This window comes from Ascaphus truei, chromosome 9 (assembly GCF_040206685.1).
Source record: "Ascaphus truei isolate aAscTru1 chromosome 9, aAscTru1.hap1, whole genome shotgun sequence".
NCBI classification, from domain to species: domain Eukaryota; kingdom Metazoa; phylum Chordata; class Amphibia; order Anura; family Ascaphidae; genus Ascaphus; species Ascaphus truei.
Genome location: NC_134491.1, coordinates 21,607,676 through 21,635,052, shown reverse-complemented (window position 1 = coordinate 21,635,052; position 27,377 = coordinate 21,607,676). Strand labels below are relative to the sequence as shown.

Genomic DNA, 27,377 nt, shown 5'->3' with positions numbered 1-27,377 from the left:
TTAGATGCTGTGTACTTATTCGTGGTCCTTTTTTCAAGGACAGACCTGAAACCAGATTGATACCGGACTATGGGCCATATCTTCTAAACATTGCTCTTTATCAAGGCCTCTTCCGGCCCCCATTCATTTGAACGGTCAATAAGGGGTCATATTTACGAAGCCGGGCTGGCCGGGGTCTTGTCTAGTACCACTGCTTAGTAAACCCGGCCCGATGTGTATCCTTTCAACAGGGCTGGGCCGCTCAGACCGGTCCATATAATGTGTCCCGACAATAATCACAGTTACACTAAACGCCATTAGGGATATGTATTAATATACGTGTGTGTGTATATGTATATATACTAACCCAGGCTGTGCTGAGAAGCGGTGTAATGCGGCAGGCATACGCTTATAGGAGACCATGTTCAAATGGTTTTGAAGCCAAAGGTGACACTGTGTGCTCATTTGCATGTCATTACCCAGAATCCCTGGCTGTGGAAGCATTGTATGCTAAGAGATAATGGGGAAGGGCAGGGTTACAGACCTGTCTGACACGTGTGAATGGGCTCACACGTGGCATTTTTATTTTCTATATATACACACAAACACACGTGCATTTGTGTGTGTGGGTGTGTGTGGGTGTGTGTGTGTGTGTGTTATATTTATATACATACACACACACACACACACACACACACATATACACACACAATAAACCGCATTACGTAGTGATAGGAAGAGGGCAGGATGGAGCGGACTTGATGTTTATACGGGACCCTCACTACAGTTTTTGGGGAGCACAGTTAGTTACCCCCTGAGTACAGGGGAGGGGTTTCAGGGAGAGCGGGGGGGGGGACAGGCTGCCCCAGCGGAGAGACTCGATGCCTCCTGTCCCACTTCCCAGGCGGTGGAGAATTTCATCTACTCGTGCGCCGGGTGCTGCGTGGCGACCTACGTCCTGGGGATCTGCGACCGGCACAACGATAACATCATGCTGAAGACCAGCGGACACATGTTCCACATCGACTTCGGCCGCTTCCTGGGCCACGCGCAGATGTTCGGGAACATCAAGCGGTGAGCGGGCCGCGTCCGGGATACCGGCTGCTCTGTACCCCAAAATCCGACGCCTGTAGGCATTATGAGATCATGATTATAAAAATCCGTTTGTAAACGCGGAGACTTGGGACAGGTTTAATTTCCTCTGCCGGCTGCTCCTTTTCTGTCTGATATTGAACAAGAGTTTGCGCGGGCAGAGCCCCCATCTTCCTCTCCCTTCCCTTTTACCTTTATAGGCTCTCAGATAAGGATAGGGTGGGATTAAGGGATTTGACGAACGCTCCCCCCATTCAGAGCCCAAAGAGTGTTTGAGTAACATGCAGCAAAGGACAGCTATATTCCCGCTGCCCCCTCTCTCACGAACCCCCCCTCTCTGTCCCCTTCCTCCCACAGCGACCGCGCTCCCTTCGTCTTCACCTCGGACATGGCGTACGTCATCAACGGCGGGGACAAGACATCCAGCCGGTTCCATGACTTTGTGGACCTGTGCTGCCAGGCGTACAACCTCATACGCAAACACACGCACCTCTTCCTCAATCTTCTGGGACTGGTGAGAGCCGCCCCCCAGGGGGGAGATCCCGGCGGGGGGGGGAAGCCCCCTGCGGTGGGGAGATCCCGGCGGGGGGAGTGCTAGGGGCGGCAGGCAGCTTGGATTTAGAGGGGTCTTGTATAATTCATTTGGAGTTATGGGAGGAATGCGATAATTCAAGGGGGATTGTGGGCCGTAGTCACGGCTGTGTCGCCGTGACCAAGCCGCGGGGGTTGTAGCGGTTAGGGTAAGGGGTTAATTTAGGCATTTTAGGGTAAGGGTTAAGGTTTTTAGGGTAGGTTAGCGTTGGTATTCAGGGTTTAAGATTAGGAGGTTTTGGGTTAAGGGCTAAAGTTAATGACTTCCGCTAGCGGCGGAGGATCCCTGCAGTGAGGTCACTGGCGGCGAAACGCCAGCGGAGATTTGGGCGCGGCGAGAAGGAAGGGATACAGTAATAACTATATAATATTCTGGAGGGCTCCGATAATTCCAGCCTTAAATTAATGTATTTACCATTTTATTTTATTTTAATTAAAAAAATCTATATAACTATACAAAAGTGTCTATTATTTATGAAAAAAGCCTACATTTAGCCTATAATAGTAATAATCCCCTCAGAACAGGGCATTATTGGCCAATAATGCCCTGGCTGGGTTACAGTCCCTCGGCTTTGCCTCGGGCCTTCAACTCTTCCAGCCAGGGCATTATTGGCCAGTAATGCCCTGTTCTGAGGGGATTATTACTTAATTGTTTTATGGAAGCTCTCCGAGAAGCAGTACTACTCAGTACTACCCTGTATTACAGCATGCCGGTTTCTAGGAGAGGCTAATTGGGCAGCTTTAATTACTGACGAGGTAGCACTCCTGTTACTTAGTAGCAGGCGGCTGTCACTCAAACTCAGTACTGCTCTATATTGCATTAGCTCAGCGCTGGGTCAGCATTGACCTTGTGAAGGGGATGGAGGTCCGTGTCACCGCACCTGGGGACTGACCTTCTCTCTGTCCCCTATAGATGTTGTCCTGTGGGATTCCGGAGCTGTCGGACTTGCAGGATCTGAAGTACGTTTACGACGCGCTTCGCCCGCAGGACTCGGAGACTGACGCCACCACCTACTTCACCAGGTAACCCGGCCGCGCTGCAGCCTCTCTCTCTCTCTCTGAACGTGCCACCCTTCTGTGGGAGAGGGGCAGGGACCCCGAGGCTGGGGACAGTCACAGCAAGAGAGAGCAGGGAGGACATGCAGGGCTGTCGGTGTATTAACCCCTTCACCGCCCCAGCCCCTGATGAATTCCTGGCCTCTCTGGCACGGAGTTGGGTTCGTGTTTTTATTATAATCTTTTATTTGTATGGCGCCAACATATACCGCGGCGCAGTACAAGGGGGAATAACGTTGTGTAACAAAACGGCACATATTGGTAAAGACAAACTGAGAGAATAGGGAGGAGGTCCCTGGCCCGCGGGGATGGCACTCGGGTTTGCATGCTGTATTAGCCCTGTAGAGTACACGGAAGGCGATGTATCCGCACATCGGATGTTTGGGCTACCTTTCGGGGGGACCCTTGTTAGGGTATAACAGACGTGCTGATAAGTTGTATCTCCCAAGGCGCTGATCTGCTTCACTCTCCACTCACCATCTCTCTCCCCTCACCCCCTTTCTCTCACCTCACCCCCTCTCTCTCACCCCCCCCACCCTCATCCCCCCTCACCCCCCTCTCTCTACTCACCCCGTTCTCTCCTAACCCCCTCTCCCCTCACCCCCTCTCCCCTCACCCCCTCTCCCCTCACCCCCTCTCCCCTCACCCCCCCCACCCTCTCTCCTCTCACCCCCCCACCCTCATCACCCCTCACCCCCCTCTCTCTACTCATCCCCTCTCTCTCTCTACTCATCCCCTTTCTCTCTCCCCTCACCCAACTCTCACTCCCCACTCTTTCCTCTCCCTTCTCCCCCCTACCCACTCTTTCCCCTCCCATCCCTCTCTCTCTTCCCTCACTCCCTCTCTATCTCTTCCCCAACTCCCTCCCTCTCTTCCATCCACTCCCCACTCTCCCTCTTCCCCCCTCCACCTCTCTCCCCCTCTCCCCTTTCCCCCCCGCAGGCTCATTGAATCCAGTCTGGGTTCCGTGGCCACCAAGCTGAACTTCTTCATCCACAACCTGGCGCAGATGAAGTTCAGCGGCTCGGACGACCGGCTGGCACTATCCTTCGCTCCGCGGATGCACTCGCTGAAGACGGACGGGAAGATCTGCGATGTCTTCCTGAGCCAACACAAGAAGATATTCAGCCCTAATAAAGGATACGTGAGTCACTCAAAGCTCCCTGTCATAGCACCTGCAACATTCAGCGTTTGTGTGCATGCGTACTGCACATGCAAACGTCACTCTCTCTCTGTCTCCTCTCTGTCTCCCTTCTGTCTCTCTCTCCCCCTCTGTCTCTCTCTTTCCCCCCTCTGTCGCTCTCTCTCCCCTCTGTCTCTCCCTCTCTCCCCTTTGTCTCTCTCTCTCTCCCCCCTGTCTCTCTCTCTCTCTCTCTTTCTCCCCTGTTTCTCTCTCTCTCCTCTCTGTCTCTCTCTCTCCCCTGTTTCTCTCTCTCTCTCTCCTCTGTCTCTCTCTTCCCCTCTCTCCCCTCTGTCTCCCCTCTCTCCTCTCTCTCATATGTGTGTGTGATTGTCTCTCTCTTTCTACAGATTATATGGATATATATATATATATATTTACACAAGTGGCAACACTTCTATTTCAGTAGTTTACTTACCCGGGTTCTCGGAGGAATTGTAGACAATGTATTCACAAAGGAATTGGCACTCGCGGAACTTTCCTCAAAAGCGTGTGTGTGTTTGTGTGTCTCTCTCACTGTGTGTGTTTGTGTGTCTCTCTCACTGTGTGTGTTTGTGTGTCTTTCTCACTGTGTGTGTTTGTGTGTCTGTCTCACTGTGTGTGTGTGTCTCTCTCACTCTGTGTGTGTGTTTGTGTGCCTCTCTCACTCTGTGTGTGTGTTTATTTGTCTCTCACTGTGTGTGTGTATCTGTGCGCGTGTGTGTGTTTGTTTGTCTCTCACCGTGTGTGTGTGTGTGTGTGTGTGTGTGTGTGTGTGTGTGTGTGTGTGTGTGTATGTGTGTGTTTACTAGCTTAACATTTTGGCTTCCCAATGTTTTTGCCTTTTCCAAGACCCCTCCATTGAGAAGCTGAAGCGTTGAGCTAGTAAAGACACATTTATTGTACCATTTGGTGTCAGCTTTTTAGACTCTTTTACATAGTACAGTTTAGTACGTTAGCAGAAGCACCCGCTCCAAGCTCCAATCGTTTGGGTTAATGTGTGCCCTGACTCCGGGGGGGGGGGGGGGGAGTGTGTGTGTGTGTGTGTCGTTGTAGAGGTAAAAGTAATTAACTACATTCTTTGGGTATTGAGGAAAAGGTGATTAAATGTTCTTTTTGACATTATTTCAAATCATTCTTAATGAGTATTATGCTTTGGTAACACTGAACTATGACTAATTGAGAATTGAAATATCAAGAAATTCCAAGTCAGGAAGCGCATTTAGTGAGTTGTTGCCAAAAGTACACTTAATGAGTTTTACCTCTATAACAACGATATATATGTATATATTACATACATATTATAATAATGTGTTTCTCTCACTGTGTGTGTGTGTGTGTGTGTGTGTGTGTGTGTGTGTGTGTGTGTGTGTGTGTGTGTGTGTGTGTGTGTGTGTGTGTGTGTGTGTGTGTGTGTGTGTGTGTGTGTGTGTGTGTGTGTGTGTGTGTGTGTGTGCTGGTCTGTGCAGGTATTCATAGTGAAAGTGGAGAGAGAGAGCCCCCACGAGACCTCGCTCATCCAGAGATCCTTCGAGGAGTTCCAGGAACTGCACAGCAAGCTGAGGCTTCTCTTCCCCTCATCACAGCTCCCCAGGTAACGCCACCTCTAGCCAGCGCTCTGTGCCCGGGGGCAACAAGGAGGGAGAGGGGCCGGGCTGCGAGGGAACTCCAGGGCCGACCTGGAGTATGGTGGGGCGCGGTGGGAGTATGGCGGGGTGCGGTGGGATTGTGGCGGGGTGCGATGGGAGTATGGCGGGGTGCCGTGGGAGTATGGCGGGGTGCCGTGGGAGTATGGCAGGGTGTGGCACGGTGGGAGTATGACGGACATGGCGCAGTGAGAGTATGTCGGGGTGCGGTGGGAGTATGGCGGGGCGCGGTGGGAGTATGGCGGGGCACGGTGGGAGTATGGCGGGCGCGGTGGGAGTATGGCGGGGCCCGATGGGAGTATGGCGGGGAGCGGTGGGAGTATGACGGAGCGCGGTGGGAGTATGGCAGGACATGGTGCGGTGAGAGTATGGTGGGGCGCAGTGGGCATGGGGCGGTGCGCGGTGGGAGTACCGCGGGGTGCGGTGGGATTGTGGCAGAGTGGGGGCAACAAGCAGGGAGAGGTGCCGGGCTGCGAGGGAACTCCAGGGCCGACCTGGAGTATGGCGGGGCGCAGTGGGAGTATGGCAGGCGCGGTGGGAGTATGGCGGGGCGCGGTGGGAGTATGGCGGGGCGCGGTGGGAGTATGGCGGGGCGCGGTGGGAGTTTGGCGGGGCGCGGTGGGAGTATGGCGGGCTCGGTGGGAGTATGACGGGGCGCGTGGCGGGGCGCGATGGGAGTATGGCGGGGCGTGGTGGGAGTATGGCGGGGCACGGTGGGAGTATGGCGGGGTGCGATGGGAGTATGGCGGGGTGCAGTGGGAGTATGGCAGGGCGGGGCACGGTGGGAGTATGGTGGGGTGCGGTGGAAATGTGGCGGGGTGAAGCGCGGTGGGAGTATGGAGGGCTGCGGTGGGAGTATGGCGGGGCGTGGTGGGAGTATGGCTTTGCCTTTTACCTTCCCTGTTGCCAGCATCTCTTCCTGTTGCGTCGCGTTGTCATGACAACGCGGCGTCACATGATAGCAGGAGGAGATGCCGGCACTATGGGGCGCCGCGCTCTCCCCCGGCAATCACCGGAAAGGTTGAGCCACTTCAGATAGATTTTAAGTTGCAGTTTGTTTGTAATCAAGAGGTGATACTCGGCACCCGCATGTACTGTCAGACTCAGGCCAGCAGCCATTTTAAACACCCCCTCCCATGTGGCACAGTATCGCCACTTTGACCAGCGGATAAAGGATTTTCTAACCCCACTCCTTTCCCAGCTTCCCCAGCCGCTTTGTGATTGGTCGATCCCGCGGGGAGGCGGCGGCCGAGCGCCGGAAGGAGGAGCTTAATGGCTACGTGTGGCACCTGGTTAACGCGACCCCCGAGGTGGCGGAGGTGAGGAGCGCGTCCGAGGCGTGTGTTTATCGTTACTTATTTGTGCACCAGCTTCCCCACCCACGTCCCGTTACCAGCCCCCCACCGTGTGGGCCGCCACGGCTGAAAGGTCGGGGGAGGACACGAGCGAGCGATGTATGAGCAAGTGGTACATGTACCCCAAGCCCCTTGGATTAGTTCAGGGGTTCTCAACTCCAGTCCTCAACGGCCCCCCAACAGGTCAGGGGTTTCAGGATATCCCAGCTTCAGTACGGGTGGTTCAATCGGTGCCCCCCGGCCATGCATCTTAGCTAGGGGGGACATGGGAAGGTTCCTAAAAGATATGGGGGAGGGGTGGAGTGATTGCATTATGACTGCTCATTTGCATGTCATTACCCAGAATCCTTTGCTGCAGTAGGTAGGTGTGTGGGCTGTCCGAGACATGTGAACGTGCTTGGAAGTGTTATTCATCATTGCATCGAATCCCTTAAGGGCGGTTCCTCCGGAACACAGTGAACTGATGACAGTGACGTGCAAGAGGTGACATCAGGGTGACTGATGCATTTTAAGCATTTGAGAATCATTTGTCAGTCTGTGAGCAGAGACGTGGGAGGGGGGTTGATTTGCTCTGGCCGCTCCCTTTTTGTCGGATGTGAATGTGGGTGCAACAAGTATTTGCGCAGGCAGAGACCCCCCCCCCCCTCTCCCCGCCCTTCCCTTGTTCTTTCCTGGCTCTCTGATAAGGACAGTGTGGGATAAGGGTACAGACAACACTGGATTCACAAACACTCCCGCAAAGAAACAAAAGCAGGCAGATACTTGCGTTTAGTACCGTTAGATTTGTTTAAGAAGGATTGTTAGCTGGATCCTGCATGAGGTCTCGTTTGTCAGAAGAGAAGTACTCAGTATCTAGGAGACCACAGGATGCTGCCATGGAAGTGCGGCTGAGAGCGCAGTAGTGTGAGGAGTGCTGTGTATACACTGCAGGCTGATATGTCGCGTTGGTTCTGTTTGCCGTTGCCGGGCGAGGCGAGGCACATTCAGTCTTTCATGCTAAGCTCCCCTCTTCTCTCCTATCTTAACCACTTCCCGGTAACAGCTGTTCCCAGTAACCCTGATAAGACAGAGGTCGGCTTGTAGCCATTAAAATAAAGAGAGGCGCCTCCCCTTAAAAGATGGGGAGAGTATCGAATACCCACATTCAAACTAGTACTAGTGTAGTGTCAGCATTGGGTCTGAGAAATACACACAGAACGCTATCATGGGTAGTGTTGTGAGGAAATGGTTAAAAAAATGTATAGTGCAAGTAATATGTTTATAATCATTTTATTCTAACAAAGAACTGAAAATAATTGGGACAAAAAAATGGTTAAAAACGCGTTGAAGCATATAACAATGTACCCATATAATAACCCCCCAGTGCTGAGAAATACTAACGCTGGGAATATCAGTCTTTGGCATAGTATTGTTCTTAGCCCACTAGGTATTGGGCAGGATGAAGGCGAGCGGGTGTCTCTTTTGCTTATACTTGTGTCCATTACCCTGGAGGTTTGCCCAGCGCCTGTCACGCTGTTTGTAGCTGCACTCCTGGGTAATTAGGCCTTGCTCTCTGGCCCAGGGAGTCTGAACGTCTCGCTATGGTCAGTTTGTTCCTGGGATGTGGGTTACAGTGTCGCCTCTGTCCCTGGTTACATTGTATGTCCGGTATGCACGTACTGTGTAAACACATCACTAGCTGTTTGTTACTCTGTTACTACTCTGCCTTATGACAGTTGTTACATAGCGCACACACACACACTGTTGTCCCTCTCGTTTACATGATGGTTGTTACATAGGAGCGGCTCAGCGAGTAAAGACTGATAACCATGACAATGAGAGTGACACAGGGGAACCTGGTTCAATTCCCGGTGTCAGCTCCTTGTGACCTTGGCAAGTCACTTTATCTCCCTGTGCCTCAGACACCAAAACATAGATTGTAAGCTCTGCGGGGCAGGGACCTGCAAACATTCTATGTACTGTCTGCGCTATACAAGAAAATACAATTATTATTAGTTATAGTACACACCCTTTTGCCCTCTCCTTTACATGACGGCTGTTACATAGTACACACGTTATATATTGTATTTTTGTGGGGGGTTGCAATGTACTCGGTTGTGCTCCTGCTCCGCAGGTAATGTGTTTCTCTCCTCCTCACAGTGCGATCTGGTTTATACCTTTTTCCACTCTCTCCCACGAGATGAGAAGAACGTGAGTAATGCGGCGGTCCCGAGACCCTCAGGTAAACTTACAAGGCCCTCCGGAGTATGTTCCCTCTCCTCCCATTTCTCCTCTGTCCCTCATCGTTTCAAGCCTTTCGGCCATCTGATTCTGGGCTCGGTTAATTAGGTTAGGGACCAGTGGCTGTGATAAAGGTGCATGTTATTAGTTCCTGCGTGTGATTGGTTAAATGTGCCGCGCTGATCCAGTCTAATTGGATTTTAACGAGATCAGTGCGGAACATTCTAAAGAGCTCATCGTATCCCTGACAACTGCCTTAGCCAATCAGAGTGACACCTTTTCCAAAAGCTGTGCGGGGCACCTCTTGGTGATATAAGAGGGGGCCTGCTATCTTTGTACATCACATGCAGGTTACTGTCACAGCCCAGATGTAGGATCACAGGGGCGTAATCTTGTAGCGCTGAAGTGTGACAACCCGCCCGTTCCGATGGGATTGGCGTGCTTTGTATTCTGTAAGACCGTCTCACATGTCCAATCTGTGTCTAATTGATACACAAATAGTGCAATGCTCAGCGTGAGCAAGTATATACGGTAATGATAATTAGAATCCTTTAGCTGGAGGACCCTTAAGGTATCAATGAATGAGGTAATCTCCTATAAAACCAATCAACTGGTAGTATCCCGCATGGCACTGTAGTAAGGTATACACACAATAAAGTGTCCAGACACATATATGAAATAATATAGTGTGATGAATGGTAAAAGAGCGATATTTCTCAAGGACTCACATGTAGTGAGTGCAGCATCCTTGGGTGGTAATTCATGTCCTCGGGTACAGGTGTGCTGATGTCTTTATTCAAATGCAGAAACAGGAACCAAAAAAGACAAAGCACTACTTTCCAGCAGGTAGAAATGATCAAAAAGGCAGGGAGAGCGTTCCCAAAGTGAAAAACAAAGCTAATTTATTAACAGCATAGAGACACACAGCATACACAGGCAAAAATGCCCCCACCTACGCGTTTCAAGCGTTAGCTCTTTATCACTTTGGGAACGCTCTCCCGGCCTTTTTGATAATTTCTACCTGCTGGAAAGTAGTGCTTTGTCTTTTTTGGTTCCTGTTTCTCCAATCCGTGCCTAAAAGGCGTTTTTTAGAAGCGGTTTCATTCCGTCTCGCATTTTTTGCCCACAACGGCAGTTCTCACAGAATCCCTTATGGAAACCGCTTCTAAAAACTGGCATTTTTTTTTCACGCTACCTTGATGGTGGCGAGATTGGCATTGCGAGCTCCATCCAGAGACGGAAATCTGGGTCTGGCTGAGAGAGCAAAACTCATAGGTCAGACTGGGGATGGAGTTGGCAGCACCACAGGTCATTCCGTTTCTAAGGCAGCGCTCATACACTCCGCTTGCTTGCCAGAGTGCGAGCGCTTATCGTGTCGCGCGGCTGAAGCACAAGCGATCTATGCTCATAGTGTTTAAGGCGATGGGGGGGCGTGGCTATGATGTCACGGAGCTGGTTCGCCGTCATTGGCTGAACCGCTCACGTGACTGCGGCCGCCGCTTGAAAAGGCTTTTTTTTTTTGTCTTCTCAAAACGCGGCCGCGCCATCGTGATCCCGCAATTTGTGCTTGGTGCGTGCGAGCGCACACAGTATAAGCTCTGCCTAAAGCATGTGCAGTCCAGGCGTTTTGGCTGTTACGCCGTGCGGTTTGTGACTTGTTATAGAAGCGGTTTCGGACGTGCGATTTGCATTAGAGAATGGGGATTTTTCTCACGTTTCATTCCTCTACTTCTGATCATGCCAAACCATGCGGAGCTATTACAATAATAATAATAATAATAGTAACTTTATTTCACTTAGCACAATGCAGCACATAGGAATGTTACAGACACAGTCCCTGCCCCGTAGAGCTTACAATCTATGATTTAGCAATGGCGCAACGGATTGGTCGCGATCGCTGGAAGTCAATGAAAATTGTTTTTTCAGCGACCGCAGTGTGACGTTAGCGGCCACATGAGCGGTTCAGCCAATGAGAGCGAACCGCTCACGGCCACGCCCCTCCCCCCCTCGGTCGCCGTCTCTTGTCTCTAACACTATAAGCAAAAGTCGCTGCTACAACGGCGACGGATGACGTCACGCCGTCGCCGTAGCAAGGGCTATAAGCGCGGCCTTACCCAAGCTCACAAGGAATGTGAATTGAACCAGGTTCCCCTCAATCTCGTGTCGTTCTCAGAGTCGGCGTCTTTACTCACTGAGCCGCTCCTTCTCCCTGAAATGTGCTTCCCGTAACCCCTGTCCTGTTCTTCAGATGCCTCGTGGTCTGTGCCCATGGGGAAGGTCGGAGGAGAGGTCAAACTTTCCATATCGTACAAGAATGACAAGCTGTTTATCATGGTCATGCACATCCGGAGCCTGGTATGTGCGCTAAAATAATAATACCACGTTATGGTAACAAGGTGTATGTATATGTATTCCTTCATGCTGCCCCAACCACGGACAGAGCTTTGCAGAAATATTACACAAGACAGAATACGCGAAGATAATATCGAGAGCTGAGATAACGCACCCGACACAACGTGTCCCCGTAATCATGCGCGTCCCCGTTATCATGCGTGTCCCCGTTATCATGCGCGTTCTCCACGGAAACATTGAATTTGATCTATTTTATTGGATATTTGACTTTTGCGAGAATACGGGGAGCTCCTTTCCTGCACCACACTGAGTATATATTGATACAGTGATTAGTATTTGTTCTTGTGTTGTGCTGTCTGACCCACAACAAAATGGAGTCTCTGTGCCAAAGAGCTTACGGTCAAAGTGTGACGCATGATACGGCCTCTCCAATATGCAATGTAGATTGCAAGCGGTTTGGGTCAGGGAGTCCACTCTTCTGGCTAGTGCAGTGCAATTAGAGTGTAAGCTCTTCAGGCAGGTTTGGGTTTCCTCCAATGTTAATGAGCAGATATCATGCTCCCTGCTTCAGTCTGTTGATTCCATGGGCTGTATCCTTCCAGTGCAAAGCACCAAGTACACAGGGGCATAGTCTTCTCCACTGCACAGTGTCATTAATGACATGAAGGTTATTCATTGCGTTCTCTGTTCTTCCTTTCCACGCCGCCTCTCCGTCCTGAGCAGCCTCTTCAGGACAGCAACGAGCCTAATCCCTACGTGAAGATTTACCTCTTGCCCGACCCGCAGAAGACCACGAAGAGGAAAACCAAGGTCGCTCGCAAAACGTGTAACCCGACGTACAATGAAATGGTAAGGACACTGTGCACAGGGATCCAAGGTCAGAGGTGCCTCTGAGCATTCGAATGCACAGTGCTGTGTACACCTGAGAACCTGAGAACCGCGGCTGCAGGTGTGAGGTGGGACTGCAAGCCGGAGGTATGTAACCCTTTCACGGCCAGAAAGGGCTGGGAATGCAGTGCAGCGATGGGTTATTTCCTGATACGTTCGTTATAAACATAAAATCATTTTTACAAATAGCAATAAAAAAGAGATCTCCAAAGAAAATTATTAAGAGAAACCTGCAGAAGACCAAATTACTCTCGAGGGGTTCGGCAGACTTAACTCTGGAGTATTTCCTGATCAGATTTAGGGTGTAGTGCAGGGGCGGCCAACTCCAGTCCCCAAGGGCCACCAACAGGTCAGTTTTTCAGGATATCTCTGCTTCAGCACAGGTGGCTCAGTCAATGACTGATATCCCTGCTGCAGCACAGGTGGCTCAGTGTAAGACACTGATTGAGCCACCTGTGCTGAAGCAGGGATAGCCTGAAAAACGGACCTGTTGGTGGCCCTTGACGGCTGGAGTTGCCCCACCCCTGATGTAGTTCAATCAGATGTTCAAAGGGCCCGATCCGAAAACATTGATCATTGTATTGTAGTCTTAGATATATTTAACAACTTGAAACGTATTGAACAAAAAATAGAAGGAGCACACAAAGACTTTGGTGGTGTCAAAAGACTTCCAAGTGTATTATTACATCAGAGCCAAAAAGGTAACGTTTCTGGACACAGAGTCCCTTCCTCAGACCAAACACCTCCAGAGGAAGGGACTCTGTGTCCAGAAACGTTACTTTGTTACTGGCTCTGATGTATTATTACCCTTGGAATTCTTTTGACACTACCAAAGTCTTTTGTGTACTCCTTCTATTTTTTGTTCATTACTATTACCTTGGATCCAGCTTTGGGACGCCGGGATCAGCAGGAGGTAAGCACCAGAAGTGAAAACCTTCTCAATGTATTTACTTTTAAACAGTGGTGTGCCATTTATACCTCTTCTTATACAACTTGAATCGTATCTTATTTCAACACGTTGCAAGCATTTATAACATCTGCACCCAATATATTCACATTACCTTAACTTCAGCGTGTTTGTGTAAACAACAGCACTTTGTTCCTGCTAATTTAATACTAGTTGCTTAGGCAGGTGAGACCGAGGGCCCCATAAAAACCCTTTGTGGGCCGTATTTGGCCAATTGAAGAGCCCAGATTGCAGACCTTACAATTAAAATGCCGATGCATAGGGTGGTACCCAGTTTACTGATGTTCCAACTCCTCTTCTCCGTAACCGCAGCCTGCCTAACCCCTTCCGATCCTCTCTCACAGTTAGTTTACGACGGAATACCTAAAGGAGACCTCCAGCAGCGTGAGATCCAGCTGTCCGTGCTCAGCGAGGAAGGATTCTGGGAAAACATTCTCCTCGGGGAGGTCAGCATCCGACTGAGAGATTTAGACTTCGTCCGAGGGGAGCTGTGCTGGTTTCAGCTGGGCCCTGCCAGCCAGGGGGCTATGCAAGCCCTCCGGTAAAACTCACCCACGAAAAAGCATGTGTCACCTTCTAGGTGACAGCTCCACAATGCCTTGGTTTTTTTTATAAGGCTGTCACAACCAGAAACAAGCTCCAGGAGTTTTTTTAATTGACGGCTGATATAAATATATATTATATATTTTTTTTTTCTCCAAGGGAATTCGAGAGACGGCAGATAAATGAGTTCCCTTCTAGAGAAGGGTTTCATGCAGAGACTGGGAATACTACAGTACCTTTAAACGTTTACCTTGTGTCAAGGGAACCAGGACTGGGACCGGAGGAGCTGGAAATGACTGGGACTTTTTTTTTTTTCTTTGGGGGGAGGGGGGTGGAGAATACGATTTAAATTTTTTATTTTTGAAAATGAAAAATGGGTTTCGTCCAAAAGGGACGTTGATATTAGCGGGGGTGGGGGGAGGTGGGGAGAATTAGGATGGCACCAAGTGATGGAATTCAGGGAGGTACAAAAAAGTGTTGAAACTTTTTTTTAAGAGGCATCTGCATTGTGTTGGAAAAGTCTAACGGTGCAGACCACGCTGAGTATCTTTTGGGTGCAAAAAGAACAGAACCTTGATTTTTGATCCCACGTTTGTTCTGTAAAGCAGCAGTATTATATATATATATATATATATATATATATACAGTGTTCGACAAACCTATACATTTGCTCGCCCCGGGCGAGTGGATTTAACATCGTGGCGAGCTCCTATTGGCCCAAGCAGCACACGTTTGGTACTAGGTGGCGAGTAGATTTTTTTTTTTGTGTGGCGAGTATATTTTTTGGTGCTTTGTCGACCACTGTGTGTGTGTGTGTATATATATATATATATATATGTGATAAAAAATCACTGGCACTCCAATAGAAATTCAATAATGAATAGGTGCATGTCCCATATAAATAATAAAAGTATACATTACCGCATAGCAGCAAAAAGGGAGACAGCACTCAGGTGAATGAAAATAAATGTATTAAATACAGCACAAAACTCCAACGTTTCCATCCCACAGGGGGATCTATTCCATCTATTCTGTGTTCTATTTCATTTCTGTTACTCGGTCTCCATTGGCTTTACTTATTCATCACTTCCTAAAAGTCATTAAGCTTCCAATGCGTGGGGGGTGGGAGGGGGAAGCCACAAGAGAAGGGTAACGGGAGAACGGGTGTGTCACATGGACGGGTTGGAACAGAACTGGAGTCGTATAATTTCATTGCAATAAAGGCTCATGCAGGGTTTTTTACCCCTAATACTGCTGCTTAAATTGATCACCGGGGTCTCCTAACCAGTGGGTGATGATGTCCTCATTACGCACCCCACTGCGTGCAAGAACTTAGATCTTTAATTCACGACTGTCTTGTAATCAATAAGGTTCTTATTGAGATCATTTGTTCTTGATGGAGCGTGTGCGCTCAGAGATGTTTCTGGGATGAGAGGAGATTCAGGACACGGGTGCAGGGTGACGGACCCGTGCCTTATTACAAGGGCAGAGAATTACCTGCAGGGCTTCACGCGCTCTCTGCAAGGCTGGGGTCTGTAATTCTCCAACGGCGGGGATTGGGGCTCGTATATTCTGTGCCGTTGTACAATTGAAAGAAATTGCTTCCCAAGGAGAGCTGGTTTTAATGAGGGCAGATATTGCTCTGCCCCTATCTAATACTGACCACGAATGCAAAGTCTATGAAATGTGTCTGTGCTGAATAAATGACTTGAGACGTCCGCCTTTGCCGTGTGATCTTTTGGTGCGTTTGAACTCTAGCGGGGTCTTAGTTCTGGGGGAGACATTGCTCATTGAGTTAGGACCTCACAGGTAAGGTCACATTAGGGCGCTCGTATAACAGTGTGTTAGGTGGACAGCATATCTGACCATTGCATTGAAAGGGTTAATCTGATTATAAAAGGGGGGAAGGGAAACACAAAAATGACTGTGCACCCTAAAAGAATTCACTTATATGCACACCAAACTAGTGTAAAAATTAACTTTTAATAAATTCCTTAAAACATATATTACCAAAGTAATGTGTAATGTGGATTAAAAATGTATTAAATCAGAAATATCTGGCATCCATGTCTTTGATTATTGAATCGTGCTGTCCCAGATGTCTACTTAATAATAGTGGGATACAAGAGACAGGGGATGCTAGAAGTCAGGGTGTTAACCCCTCTGGAGCAACGATGAGACCCAGTAGTGAAATTATATAGTTGTTCATAAGTAGGTGGCCAGCAACTAAAGCTTCCTTGCTGGATGGACCAGCACTGCGCACTGCAATGAAGGCTTAAGTGTGTTAAAGTGCAATAGCCTGGATAGTAAAGCTAGCACATACAGTGTAGGGATAATACAAACACTGCAACATACGTCAGACACAGCAGTGCTGGGGTGAATAGCACATAAAATAACTGTGGAAACACCTCACATAGAGTGCAAGGGAAGCAGGCACACAAACTATGGAAATAAATAAATAAACAGCTAACTACTAGGGTCTATAAGGTTAGAACCAGGAGACTACAGACACTACATTAAAACAGCTCCAAGTAGGAGACTGACAACATTGCCCGTTGTTTCTATTAATCTGATTATAGTTTCAAAAGAACTATTCATCCCACGGGCAGTACAAAGGACTCTGGGTCATCCCTTAAGGTTGGAGGCAAGGGGATTTCACCAGCAACAAAGGAAAGGGTTCTTTACAGTAAGGACAGTTACAATAAGGAATTCATTACCCATGGAGACTGTGATGGCAGATACAATAGATATCTTTAAGAAAAATTCAGACATCTTTTTAGAAAGGAAAGGTATACAAAGACATCTACTATATATTTTGGGAAATTGTTTGTGTGTCTGTGCGCCAGCCATTTGGACACCTCTTAAAATACCGTAACTACATTTAGCGTAATGGTTCCTGAGATCAAGGAGCAGGTTTTTGTCTGTTTGGATACAGTTCACACATGACATCAGCAATGACCTAACTGGTGACAATACAAATGACACGACCCCATCACACCACACTCACGCTGCCACTTAATCTTGGTCACTCTGAAAATCCAATTTGCAACATCAGCAAAAATACCGGAGCAGCCAAAGATCTTCCAGAGAGAGAGTGAGACCCTTGTTTGGGACGAGAGCACAAAGTCCCACAAACACGCAGCATTAGAGGCTCTCTGTGTTTGGGACGAGCGCACAAAGTCCCACAAACACGCAGCATTAGAGGCTCTCTGTGTTTGGGACAGAGCACAAAGTCCCACAAACACGCAGCATTAGAGGCTCTCTGTGTTTGGGACAGAGCACAAAGTCCCACAAACACACAGCATTAGAGGCTCTCTGTGTTTGGGACGAGAGCACAAAGTCCCACAAACACGCAGCATTAGAGGCTCTCTGTGTTTGGGACGAGCGCACAAAGTCCCACAAACACGCAGTATTAGAGGCTCTCTGTGTTTGGGACGAGCGCACAAAGTCCCACAAACACGCAGCATTAGAAGCTCTCTGTGAATGGGACGAGCGCACAAAGTCCCACAAACACGCAGCATTAGAGGCTCTCTGTGTTTGGGACGAGCGCACAAAGTCCCACAAACACGCAGTATTAGAGGCTCTCTGTGTTTGGGATGAGCGCACAAAGTCCCCCAAACACGCAGCATTAGAGGCTCTCTGTGTTTGGGACGAGAGCACAACGTCCCACAAACACGCAGTATTAGAGGCTCTCTGTGTTTGGGACGAGCGCACAAAGTCCCCCAAACACGCAGCATTAGAGGCTCTCTGTGAATGGGACGAGCGCACAAAGTCCCCCAAACACGCAGTATTAGAGGCTCTCTGTGTTTGGGACGAGCGCACAAAGTCCCCCAAACACGCAGCATTAGAGGCTCTCTGTGTTTGGGACGAGCGCACAAAGTCCCCCAAACACGCTGCATTAGAGGCTCTCTGTGTTTGGGACGAGCGCACAAAGTCCCACAAACACGCAGCATTAGAGGCTCTCTGTGTTTGGGACGAGAGCACAAAGTCCCACAAACACGCAGCATTAGAGGCTCTCTGTGTTTGGGACGAGGGCACAAAGTCCCACAAACACGCAGCATTAAAGGCTCTCTGTGTTTGGGACGAGCGCACAAAGTCCCCCAAACACGCAGCATTAGAGGCTCTCTGTGTTTGGGACGAGGGCACAAAGTCCCACAAACACGCAGCATTAGAGGCTCTCTGTGTTTGGGACGAGGGCACAAAGTCCCACAAACACGCAGCATTAGAGGCTCTCTGTGTTTGGGACGAGGGCACAAAGTCCCACAAACACGCAGCATTAGAGGCTCTCTGTGTTTGGGACAGAGCACAAAGTCCCACAAACACACAGCATTAGAGGCTCTCTGTGTTTGGGACGAGAGCACAAAGTCCCACAAACACGCAGCATTAGAGGCTCTCTGTGTTTGGGACGAGCGCACAAAGTCCCACAAACACGCAGTATTAGAGGCTCTCTGTGTTTGGGACGAGAGCACAAAGTCCCACAAACACGCAGCATTAGAGGCTCTCTGTGTTTGGGACGAGCGCACAAAGTCCCCCAAACACGCAGTATTAGAGGCTCTCTGTGTTTGGGACGAGCGCACAAAGTCCCCCAAACACGCTGCATTAGAGGCTCTCTGTGTTTGGGACGAGAGCACAAAGTCCCACAAACACGCAGCATTAGAGGCTCTCTGTGTTTGGGACGAGGGCACAAAGTCCCACAAACACGCAGCATTAAAGGCTCTCTGTGTTTGGGACGAGCGCACAAAGTCCCCCAAACACGCAGCATTAGAGGCTCTCTGTGTTTGGGACGAGGGCACAAAGTCCCACAAACACGCAGCATTAGAGGCTCTCTGTGTTTGGGACGAGGGCACAAAGTCCCACAAACACGCAGCATTAGAGGCTCTCTGTGTTTGGGACGAGCGCACAAAGTCCCACAAACACGCAGCATTAGAGGCTCTCTGTGTTTGGGACGAGCGCACAAAGTCCCCCAAACACGCAGCATTAGAGGTTCTCTGTGTTTGGGACGAGCGCACAAAGTCCCACAAACACGCAGCGTTAGAGGCTCTCTCTTGCTCGCACACTTCAGGACCTCAGAGGCAATGAAACTATGGTGGGTGGAGCTGCTGTTTTAGCAAAGGGATTTCGCATTAAGAAACTACAAAATGTAATTATCCATTTATAAATGTCAGTATTTTTTTGTTTCTTGGAATTTCCCGAGCAGCGCCCGGTACTTTCAGCTAGTACCAAATAAGTAAACATGGGAAGGCTGTTGATCCAGGGAGTAATCCGATTCCCATTACTGGAGTCAGGAAGGAATGTATTCTTCCCCTTATGAGACAGCATTGGATAATGTGTCACTGGGGTTTTTGTTTGTCTTCCTCTGGATCAATACACTGTAAATACAAATATAGGATAAGTATCTGTCATCTAAACTTAACATAGGTTATAGATATGTCTTTTTTTCAACCACATCTAGTATGTAACTATATTACAGAGCAACATTATAGAATCTCTGTATTACACACACACACATAGGGCCTCATGCAGAGAGCATAGAATTTTTAAATTGGCGAATTTCATAAAAAGTAGCTTTTTTGGAGAGTTTTATTCTCCATATGCAGAAAAGTGCGAATTCTGCTATGTTTAACATGGATGCGTGTGGCGAGTTTGAATGGAACAGATGCGCGCTTCAGAAGTGTAAAAAAAAAAATCGCGGCTTTTTTTTCCCCTTTGCTATAGGCGGCGAGCGCCATCTTATTGCCAATATTTCCTGGCGCGGCTAAAATGAGAAAAACGCGCCATTTCCCTGGCGCGAACAGCCGCTACATGCCGTTCGTACCTCTCTGCATTCGGAGAGTTTTAAAAATGGCGAGATCGAGGTTCTCGCCAGCCGCGAGGCGAGTTTTAGCAATAAAAAAAACAAAATGGCGCGTTTTTCGTAACTCGCCATTTTATGCCGGTTTCTGCGCGAAATTGTACAAAAAATGGCGAATTTTGAAATAACGATGCTCTCTGCATGAGGCCCATACTCTCTAGGGATTGTTAGTTGTAGAAATGTTAAGGCAGGGAAGGGTTAAAAGGAAAAACCCAAAAGAAATCCTATTTGCACTCACCTATACTATTAAATGGTTGGGAAAGATTCAATCCCTGGGTAAAAAACCCATATACCATTTAGTGATACACAGTAAAAATAGTTTATTAAACAGTTATGCAAAGACAAGTACAAATTGTTAAAAAGAACAGGGAATGGGTGCAGAGAGTGGAGTGCTCAATCTGACCTAGTATAGTCAGCACGCAGCTAACAGCAGCAAATACCTATGGTATGTCCTCACAGACTAATGCATAACCCTCCTAATGTGCACACGTTCTTGTATGTTGCAGGTGGAGTTTGTGTACCATAGTCATAGAAAGGACCTCTAACACACCCAACCTGTATGTGGTAAGCGTTTGTGTCCTATCTAGAAGGAAATTGTGCTGTACTGCCCCAGTAGTTAAGAGCTGGATTCTGCCAGTGTCTCTAAACTATATATCAGCTGCCTCCTAAATCAGGGAATGTGTTGTGGGTCTCTCTTGGAAGTATTCCCTATATTATCTCAGATTCCCCTCATGTGGAGTCCTGACAAACAAGACTCCAGGCCGGAGACAAACCGTCAATCAATACGTTTACAGCGTTGTCAGCAAAGCAACAAGACAGATCTGCAGTACGGTGTAGAAATCTACAATCCCCCGCTGCAGTCTTAGCCCAGCCATATACAGCCTGGTATCTTGGGCAGAAGCAGCTCGCACAATGCTCTCCGCTCCGCACTCACTGATGACGTCACCAGTGTGACGTCATAAAACCGACGATCGTTTCGCGCGTCTGCGCTTTGTCAAGGTAGAAAGAGTATGGAAACAGTCACTTCCCTGGTGTTTTATGATGATCGGCCGGGGGAGTGGCTTTGCAGATTGGCCAATCACCACCATGGGAGGTGAATAAATTAAATGGATCCTGGCTATGGACGGGCCATGATTAGCCCTGTAGGTGCCTGTGGTGATCCTTATATATGGGGTAAATATACCGTTTTAATTCCCTCACGTCCCTCTTGCTGTTAGCATATAGAGGGCGTTTTTGCAATGAGATTCATATTGATCTCATTAATGTTTAACGAAAGCATTATGACATGAAAATGATGAAGGTCCTGCAGGGTGCAGGTGCAGGTCACCCCCTAGAATTAGTTGGTATACAGGGCAATTATATTTGTGCCCTTGTGATCAAGGTAAGTATCCTCTCATTTATTCCAATAAAACAATTCCTATGGATATAAGGGAATGTAGGAATGTGTGGACCTTAGATGACCGCCCCTAATAGTCAAAACGGTCATAGGGAGTATAAGACCCCCACTGTATACCCGGATCCCCATGATAATCCTATTAGCCCAAAAGCGCCTGATGGTCAGACTGAGTGGGACACGGGAAATGTAATAGTGACCGTGGTGGTAGTGACATTAGGATTCACGACTGGCAGTGGAGGGGATTGGGAGGATGGGAATATCACAAAAAGGGGGAGTAAATATACCCCTCATTGAGTCCTGTAGGGGAAAGCGTCTGAAGCGTGAATATCCATCTGCACTCACGTTGCATCAGACGCTTATCCCAGTCCCCTTTACGTGGCCCCCATGGTAGATGCTCTATGCCGCAGAATGTGAGATACTGGGGATCACCGTTGTGTTCAGCATGGATGTGGCGTGCGACTGGGGTATCCAAGGTGTTTCTAATGGATCCCAGATGTTCAAGGATCCTCACCTTCAATGCCCGATGTGTCTTACCCACATATCGCACGCCACATCTGCAGGTGATAAGATATATCACCCCAACTGTGAGACAATTGATGTAATCTTTGATAGTAAATACAGTGGTCTCCAAATGATCTGTGAAACTTTTGGTTGTCTTCATAAATGGGCATGCTTTACAGCGACCGCATGGGTAAGACCCCATCGGTCGCCTATCACCTAACCATGTTCTCTGTTGCTGTATTGAAAAATGGCTGTGAACTAATCTGTCTTTGATGTTTCTCGCCCTTCTACAGGTCATGGTCGGTCTCTCCTGGAGCACCTGTCTAAGATCGGAGTCGTTCATTAGAATATGCCAGTGTGTCTTGAAAATGCCCCGCAATCCATCCCACTGGTTGTTGTAATCACCAATAAATCTGATGATTTGCTTCTCTTGTGACGCTATTTGCTGTCTATCCCCCAGCAGCTGTGTGCGTGGTGTATCTCTTGCTCTTCTAAATGCCTTTTTGATGGAGTTTTTGGAATAACCACGCTCGGCAAATCTCAGATCCATATCCACCGCTTGCTGTTTATACTCCTTAAGTGTTGTGCAGTTCCTGCGCAACCTCAGGTATTGGCCGGTGGGTATGTTTCTGATTATGTGCCCAGGGTGGTGACTGTCTGCACGTAGGAGACTATTTGTAGCGGTAGTCTTCCTATATATTGTAGTGGTTAACTTCCCATCTGCTTGTTTGGTGACAGTTAAATCCAAAAAATTCAAATTTGTTTCGCTTACCTCCATCGTAAGTCTTAAATTGTGATCATTCATATTAAGTCTATTCACAAATTGGCATAGAAGTTGTTTAGGGCCGCTCCATAACATTATGATGTCATCAATGTAGCGGCCCCACCACTCGACATGTCCTGTATACTCTGCCAGGGCATCGCTGAAGACCACTGTTTCCTCCCACCATCCTAGATATAGATTGGCGTAGGTGGGAGCACATGTGGTCCCCATCGCAGTGCCCTGGATCTGATGGTATATCTTTTGATCAAAAAGGAAGTAGTTCCTAGTTAATATAAAATCTAACAGCTGAAGTATAAAGTCATTATGTGCGTAACAACTTGTATCGCGCTGAATAAGGAAATGTGTAATGGCTTTGAGTCCAACTGGGTGGGGGATACTGGTGTACAGCCCTTCTACATCTAATCCTACAAGTAGGGTGTCGGGAGTTACCACTACGTCCTCTAGTCTCAACAGGGCATCTTTTGTGTCCCTTAGGAAGGATGGCAGTGTGTTTACAAATGGACGGAGGACGGTATCGATATATACACTTGCGTTGGATGTCAGGTTGCCGATTCCTGAGACTATTGGTCTCCCTGGAGGCGGCAATTTCTTCTTGTGAATTTTAGGCAAGTGGTAAAATGTCGCAACACGGGGGCATTTCACCATAATGAAGTCAAATTCATGTTTGGAAATAACCTTATTGTTAAGACCATCGCTCAAGATATTCTGCAGTTGTCCTCTAAACATAGTGGTTGGGTCTTCTGTGAGTACCCTATAGCTTGTCTTATCCGATAGTAAGCGTTTACACTCAGCCGCATATGCATCCTTATTCAATACAACTACATTCCCCCCCTTATCAGAGGGTTTGATCTCTACAAGGGGGTCTTGTTCTAAATCACGTAGTGCAATGCGTTGTAAGTAAGTGAGGTTTTGTTTTTTAAGCTTAGTGGGTAATTTCAAAATGTCAGCTGTGACCATTTTCACGAAGACATCTACATGCGAGCATGATTCAAATGGAGGGGTGAAGGTAGATTTATTTTTAAGGCCAGTAAATGGGCCCTCTCCTGGGTTTCTATCACATTCAGCTTCCAAATCCGCCAAAGTATCGATGTGTTCAAGTTCACTAGAAGTAAGACTTTCAAGTGCCGTTCCCCGTACAGAATTTAGCCTTCGTCTTTGAAAGAATTTGTGGAGTAAAAGTCTCCTTGAAAATAAGTTAAGGTCCTTTATGCAGTCAAAAGTATTTAGGTCACAGGTGGGGGAGAATGATAGACCCTTCCCTAGTACTTCAAGATGGTGTATATTGAGTACTTTCTTGGATAGGTTTATTACTTGTTTCTTTTCTTCCGTCCCCTGTAGACCCTCCTCGGTGGTTGTAGAAATGACAAGAGTTTGTTGATAATGTTTTTTATTTGTTCTGTATTAAGAAGATATTTTGCTCTTACACCAGATAATCCTGTCATCTATTCTGGGATACACCTGCGATGATGTACACCTGGAGAGCCCTCCCCATGACTAAGTGAGGGGGTAACATTGTCACGGGTACTGTAATTGGGCTCCTGCTGATATCGTACAAGGAGCTGCAATTATTAACCCTCACTGTAATTCATTGATTTCTGCTAATTAAACTAATTTGACGATGGGGGACATAGAGAGAGAGAGAATATCAGTTACATGTGAGGGGACAAATAGATCCCTTTTGTATCGTGATTTACAGCAGTTATAAGGACAAAGGTAGTGTCTTTTAACAAAAAAACAAAAAAACAACATTTTTTAATCACTACATGTATACACACACACTTTATATATTTTATATTCATACAAAAAGATATATACACACTGTGTATATATATGTACTGTGTGTGTGTGTGTGTGTGTGTGTGTGTGTATATATATATATATATATATATATATATATATATATATATATATATATATATATGTATATATATATATATATATAGCCATGTTAGTCCAGTTGCGATAGTGCAGAATAAATGAGTACTTCAGTATTAGGTGATACCTTTTTTAGTTGGACTAACAATTTATGTCATAGGACAAGCTTTCGAGAGTTTCTCTCTTCCTCAGGTCGGCGATAGTGATATACAAAGGTTTCTATGACTTAGACAGGGATTGGGGGGGGAAAAAGGAAGACTGTAGAACTGAGAGATGTACAGTATATGAGGTGGGGTGGGGGAGGCACTGGAAGTGCTGGGGGGGAAGGGGGGCGGGTATGGTATGGGATGTTAAAGGATCATACAGCTGCACATCCAGGAACGTGGTTTATATGATTCAATGCAACAAATGTGACCAAGGTTGCTACATTAGGGAAACCAGCCAAAAACTACAAGGAAGAATGAGTATGCACAGACACTCTATACTCCATCATGAAGAAGGAAGATACTGCTCACCACTGGGACATCATTTCTCACTACCAGATCATTCCATAAATGATTTAAAAATCAAAATCCTCATTGGAATGTTCAAACGCCCCAAGAACGGAAAACATTGGAGCTCAGAATGATAAGACTCTTTGACACCAAAACAAGTGGACTTAATGCAGACATGGGGTTTCTCACACACTATCATAATTTGTTGTAATGGTCCTCCTGTCTCCCTGCCATTGTGCCATCTTATACCTTCCCCCCCCCCCCCCCCCAACATCCTCTTCCGCCTCTGTGCTGCTGTGGATGTATAGCCCCCCCCCACCCCCCATCCCTAATTCTCACCTTCCTTATCTCTGTATTAACACCCTTCCAGTGCCTCCCCCAACCCACCTCATGTACATCTATCTGTTCTACATTCTTCCTTTTTTTCCCACAATCCCGGTCTAATGTACGTTCTATAGTACCGGGCGCGTGCTATGCCGTGTGCTACGCCGTGTGCGCGCGTGCTACGCCGTGTGCGCGCGTGCTACGCCGTGTGCGCGCGTGCTACGCCGTGTGCGCGCGTGCGGATTTTTAGTTGGCTGACGTCAGCCAGCCTTTCTATAGAAGCGCACGGCAGGGAGAGGGAAGCCGACAGACAGCGGCGAAGGTGAGGAAAATCATCTTTTCGCGCCGCTGCCTGCACTCAAATGTGTGTGTGTGTGTTTGTATGCGTGTGTGTGTTTGTATGCGTGTGTATGCGTGTGTGTATGCGTGTGTGTGTGTGTGTGTGTCTGCACAAGTCTAATACATTTTTTCTTTTTACTAATGGTTTTTTTTTTAATAAATAATAAATTACACATAAACACACACACACCCATATACACACACACACATACAGATACACATAAACACACTCAACACTGTATACACTCAACACAGTATACTCATGAAAAGCATGCGGCACATGCACCCGCGTTCGCATAGGCACGCGCGGCCGCATGCTGTATATAACAGCCCTAAGTCACAGAAACCTTTGTATATCAGTATCCCCGACCTGAGGAAGAGAGGAGAACTCTCGAAAGCTTCTCCTATGACATAAATTGTTAGTCCAACTAAAAAATGTATCACCTAATACTGGGGGGGGGGGGGGGGGCGGGGGGTGTTGTGTGTGTGTGTGTTTTTTTTTGTAACTACTCAGGCGTTTCCTGCATATAAAGGACCTGCCCTGGAGATCCCGTCTCAATGCTAAAGTGCAGCTGACCTCATATTGTCAGGAAACACGTCACCTTTTTGAATGACCAGTCTAGGTATTTCCTCCTCGCACCCAGTGTTGTTATTATCAATAATCATTAGTTACATTGTAATGGGGATGGGACGTGTTCATTGTCATCCGGTGCTTAGGCTGATCCGCAGAGTTATACGGAGCGGTTATATGGGGTAATAGGAGGAGTTATAGGGATAATTTATATGGAGTAATAGGAAGAGCTAGGGGGAGTAATTGTAGGAGTTATATAGAGAGAGTATATGGAGTAATAGGAGGAGTTATATGGAACAATAGGAGGTTATGCCCAGGACATACTTGAAAACGAGAGGTAACTCTCAATGTATTACTTCCTGGTAAAATATTTTACAAATAAATAAATAATAAGGAGAGTTTATATGGAGTAATAGAAGGAATTATAGGGATAATTTAAATGGAGTTATAGGGAGTAATAGGGGGAGTAATTGGAGGAGTTGCAGGTAGAGGTTGTATGAGGCAATAGGAGGACTTATAGGGAGAAGTTATGGGGCAACAGGAGGAGTTATAGGGAGCGTTATATGGGGCAATAGGAGGTTATAGGGAGAGGTTATATGGGGCAATAGGAGGAGTTATAGGGAGCGGTTATATGGGGTGATAGGAGGTTATAGGGAGAGGTTATATGGCGCAATAGGAAGAGTTATAGGGAGCGGTTTTATGGGGCAATAGGAGTTATAGGGAGCAGTTATATGGGGCAACAGGAGAAGTTATAGGAAGCGGTTATATGGAGTAATAGGAGTTATAGGGCGCGGTTATATGGAGTAATAGGAGGAGTTATAGGGAGCGGTTATATGGAGTAATAGGAGGAGTTATAGGGAGCGGTTATATGGGGCAATAGGAGGAGATATAGGGAGCAAAAATTATAAGTTTTGTTTAGAAATAGTTAAATACTTTAAAGTATCAATGCGAAAGTGAAAGAAAATTTTGAGTTTGAGGCCTGGAGCGCATTGCTCTGTACACACAGATATACGTTACTCTGTACACACAGGTATATGATGCTCTGTATACACAGATATACGTTACTCTGTACACACAGGTATACGATGCTCTGTACACACAGGTATACCTTGCTCTGGAATTAGCTGCTGGCACGGAGGGGGGTTAATAACCTTGGATTTGCAGACTGATGAAATACATGCTTTATTTGATGTTGATACAGTGCAACAATGTAACCTGTGTGCACTCTGCAAGGAAGAATGTCCCAAGGTGACGGATTAACCCCACCTGGTGACATTACACCCTCCTCCAGCACAGAAAGAGTTAATAATAATGGGGCACTTGAAAATTGATGGGGAGAGGGGTAAAAAGTCAGGCTGGGATTTGGGGAAAGGGCTGAGTAATCAGACATTGGA

The 27,377-nt window shown here is 47.5% G+C and overlaps 1 protein-coding gene across 1 annotated transcript in view; it reads left to right on the top strand.

Moving 5' to 3' along the window:
- The window catches only part of PIK3C2B (phosphatidylinositol-4-phosphate 3-kinase catalytic subunit type 2 beta), a 154,342-nt gene extending 138,776 nt beyond the window's left edge, over positions 1-15,566 (top strand). The window contains 10 exon segments of the mRNA XM_075613715.1: positions 884-1,053; positions 1,429-1,585; positions 2,576-2,685; positions 3,661-3,862; positions 5,347-5,471; positions 6,725-6,842; positions 9,018-9,099; positions 11,347-11,453; positions 12,174-12,299; positions 13,650-15,566. Of these exon segments, the coding sequence (XP_075469830.1) occupies positions 884-1,053; positions 1,429-1,585; positions 2,576-2,685; positions 3,661-3,862; positions 5,347-5,471; positions 6,725-6,842; positions 9,018-9,099; positions 11,347-11,453; positions 12,174-12,299; positions 13,650-13,850 (1,398 nt within the window). The 3' untranslated portion in view covers positions 13,851-15,566.
- The last annotated feature ends 11,811 nt before the right edge of the window (positions 15,567-27,377 follow it).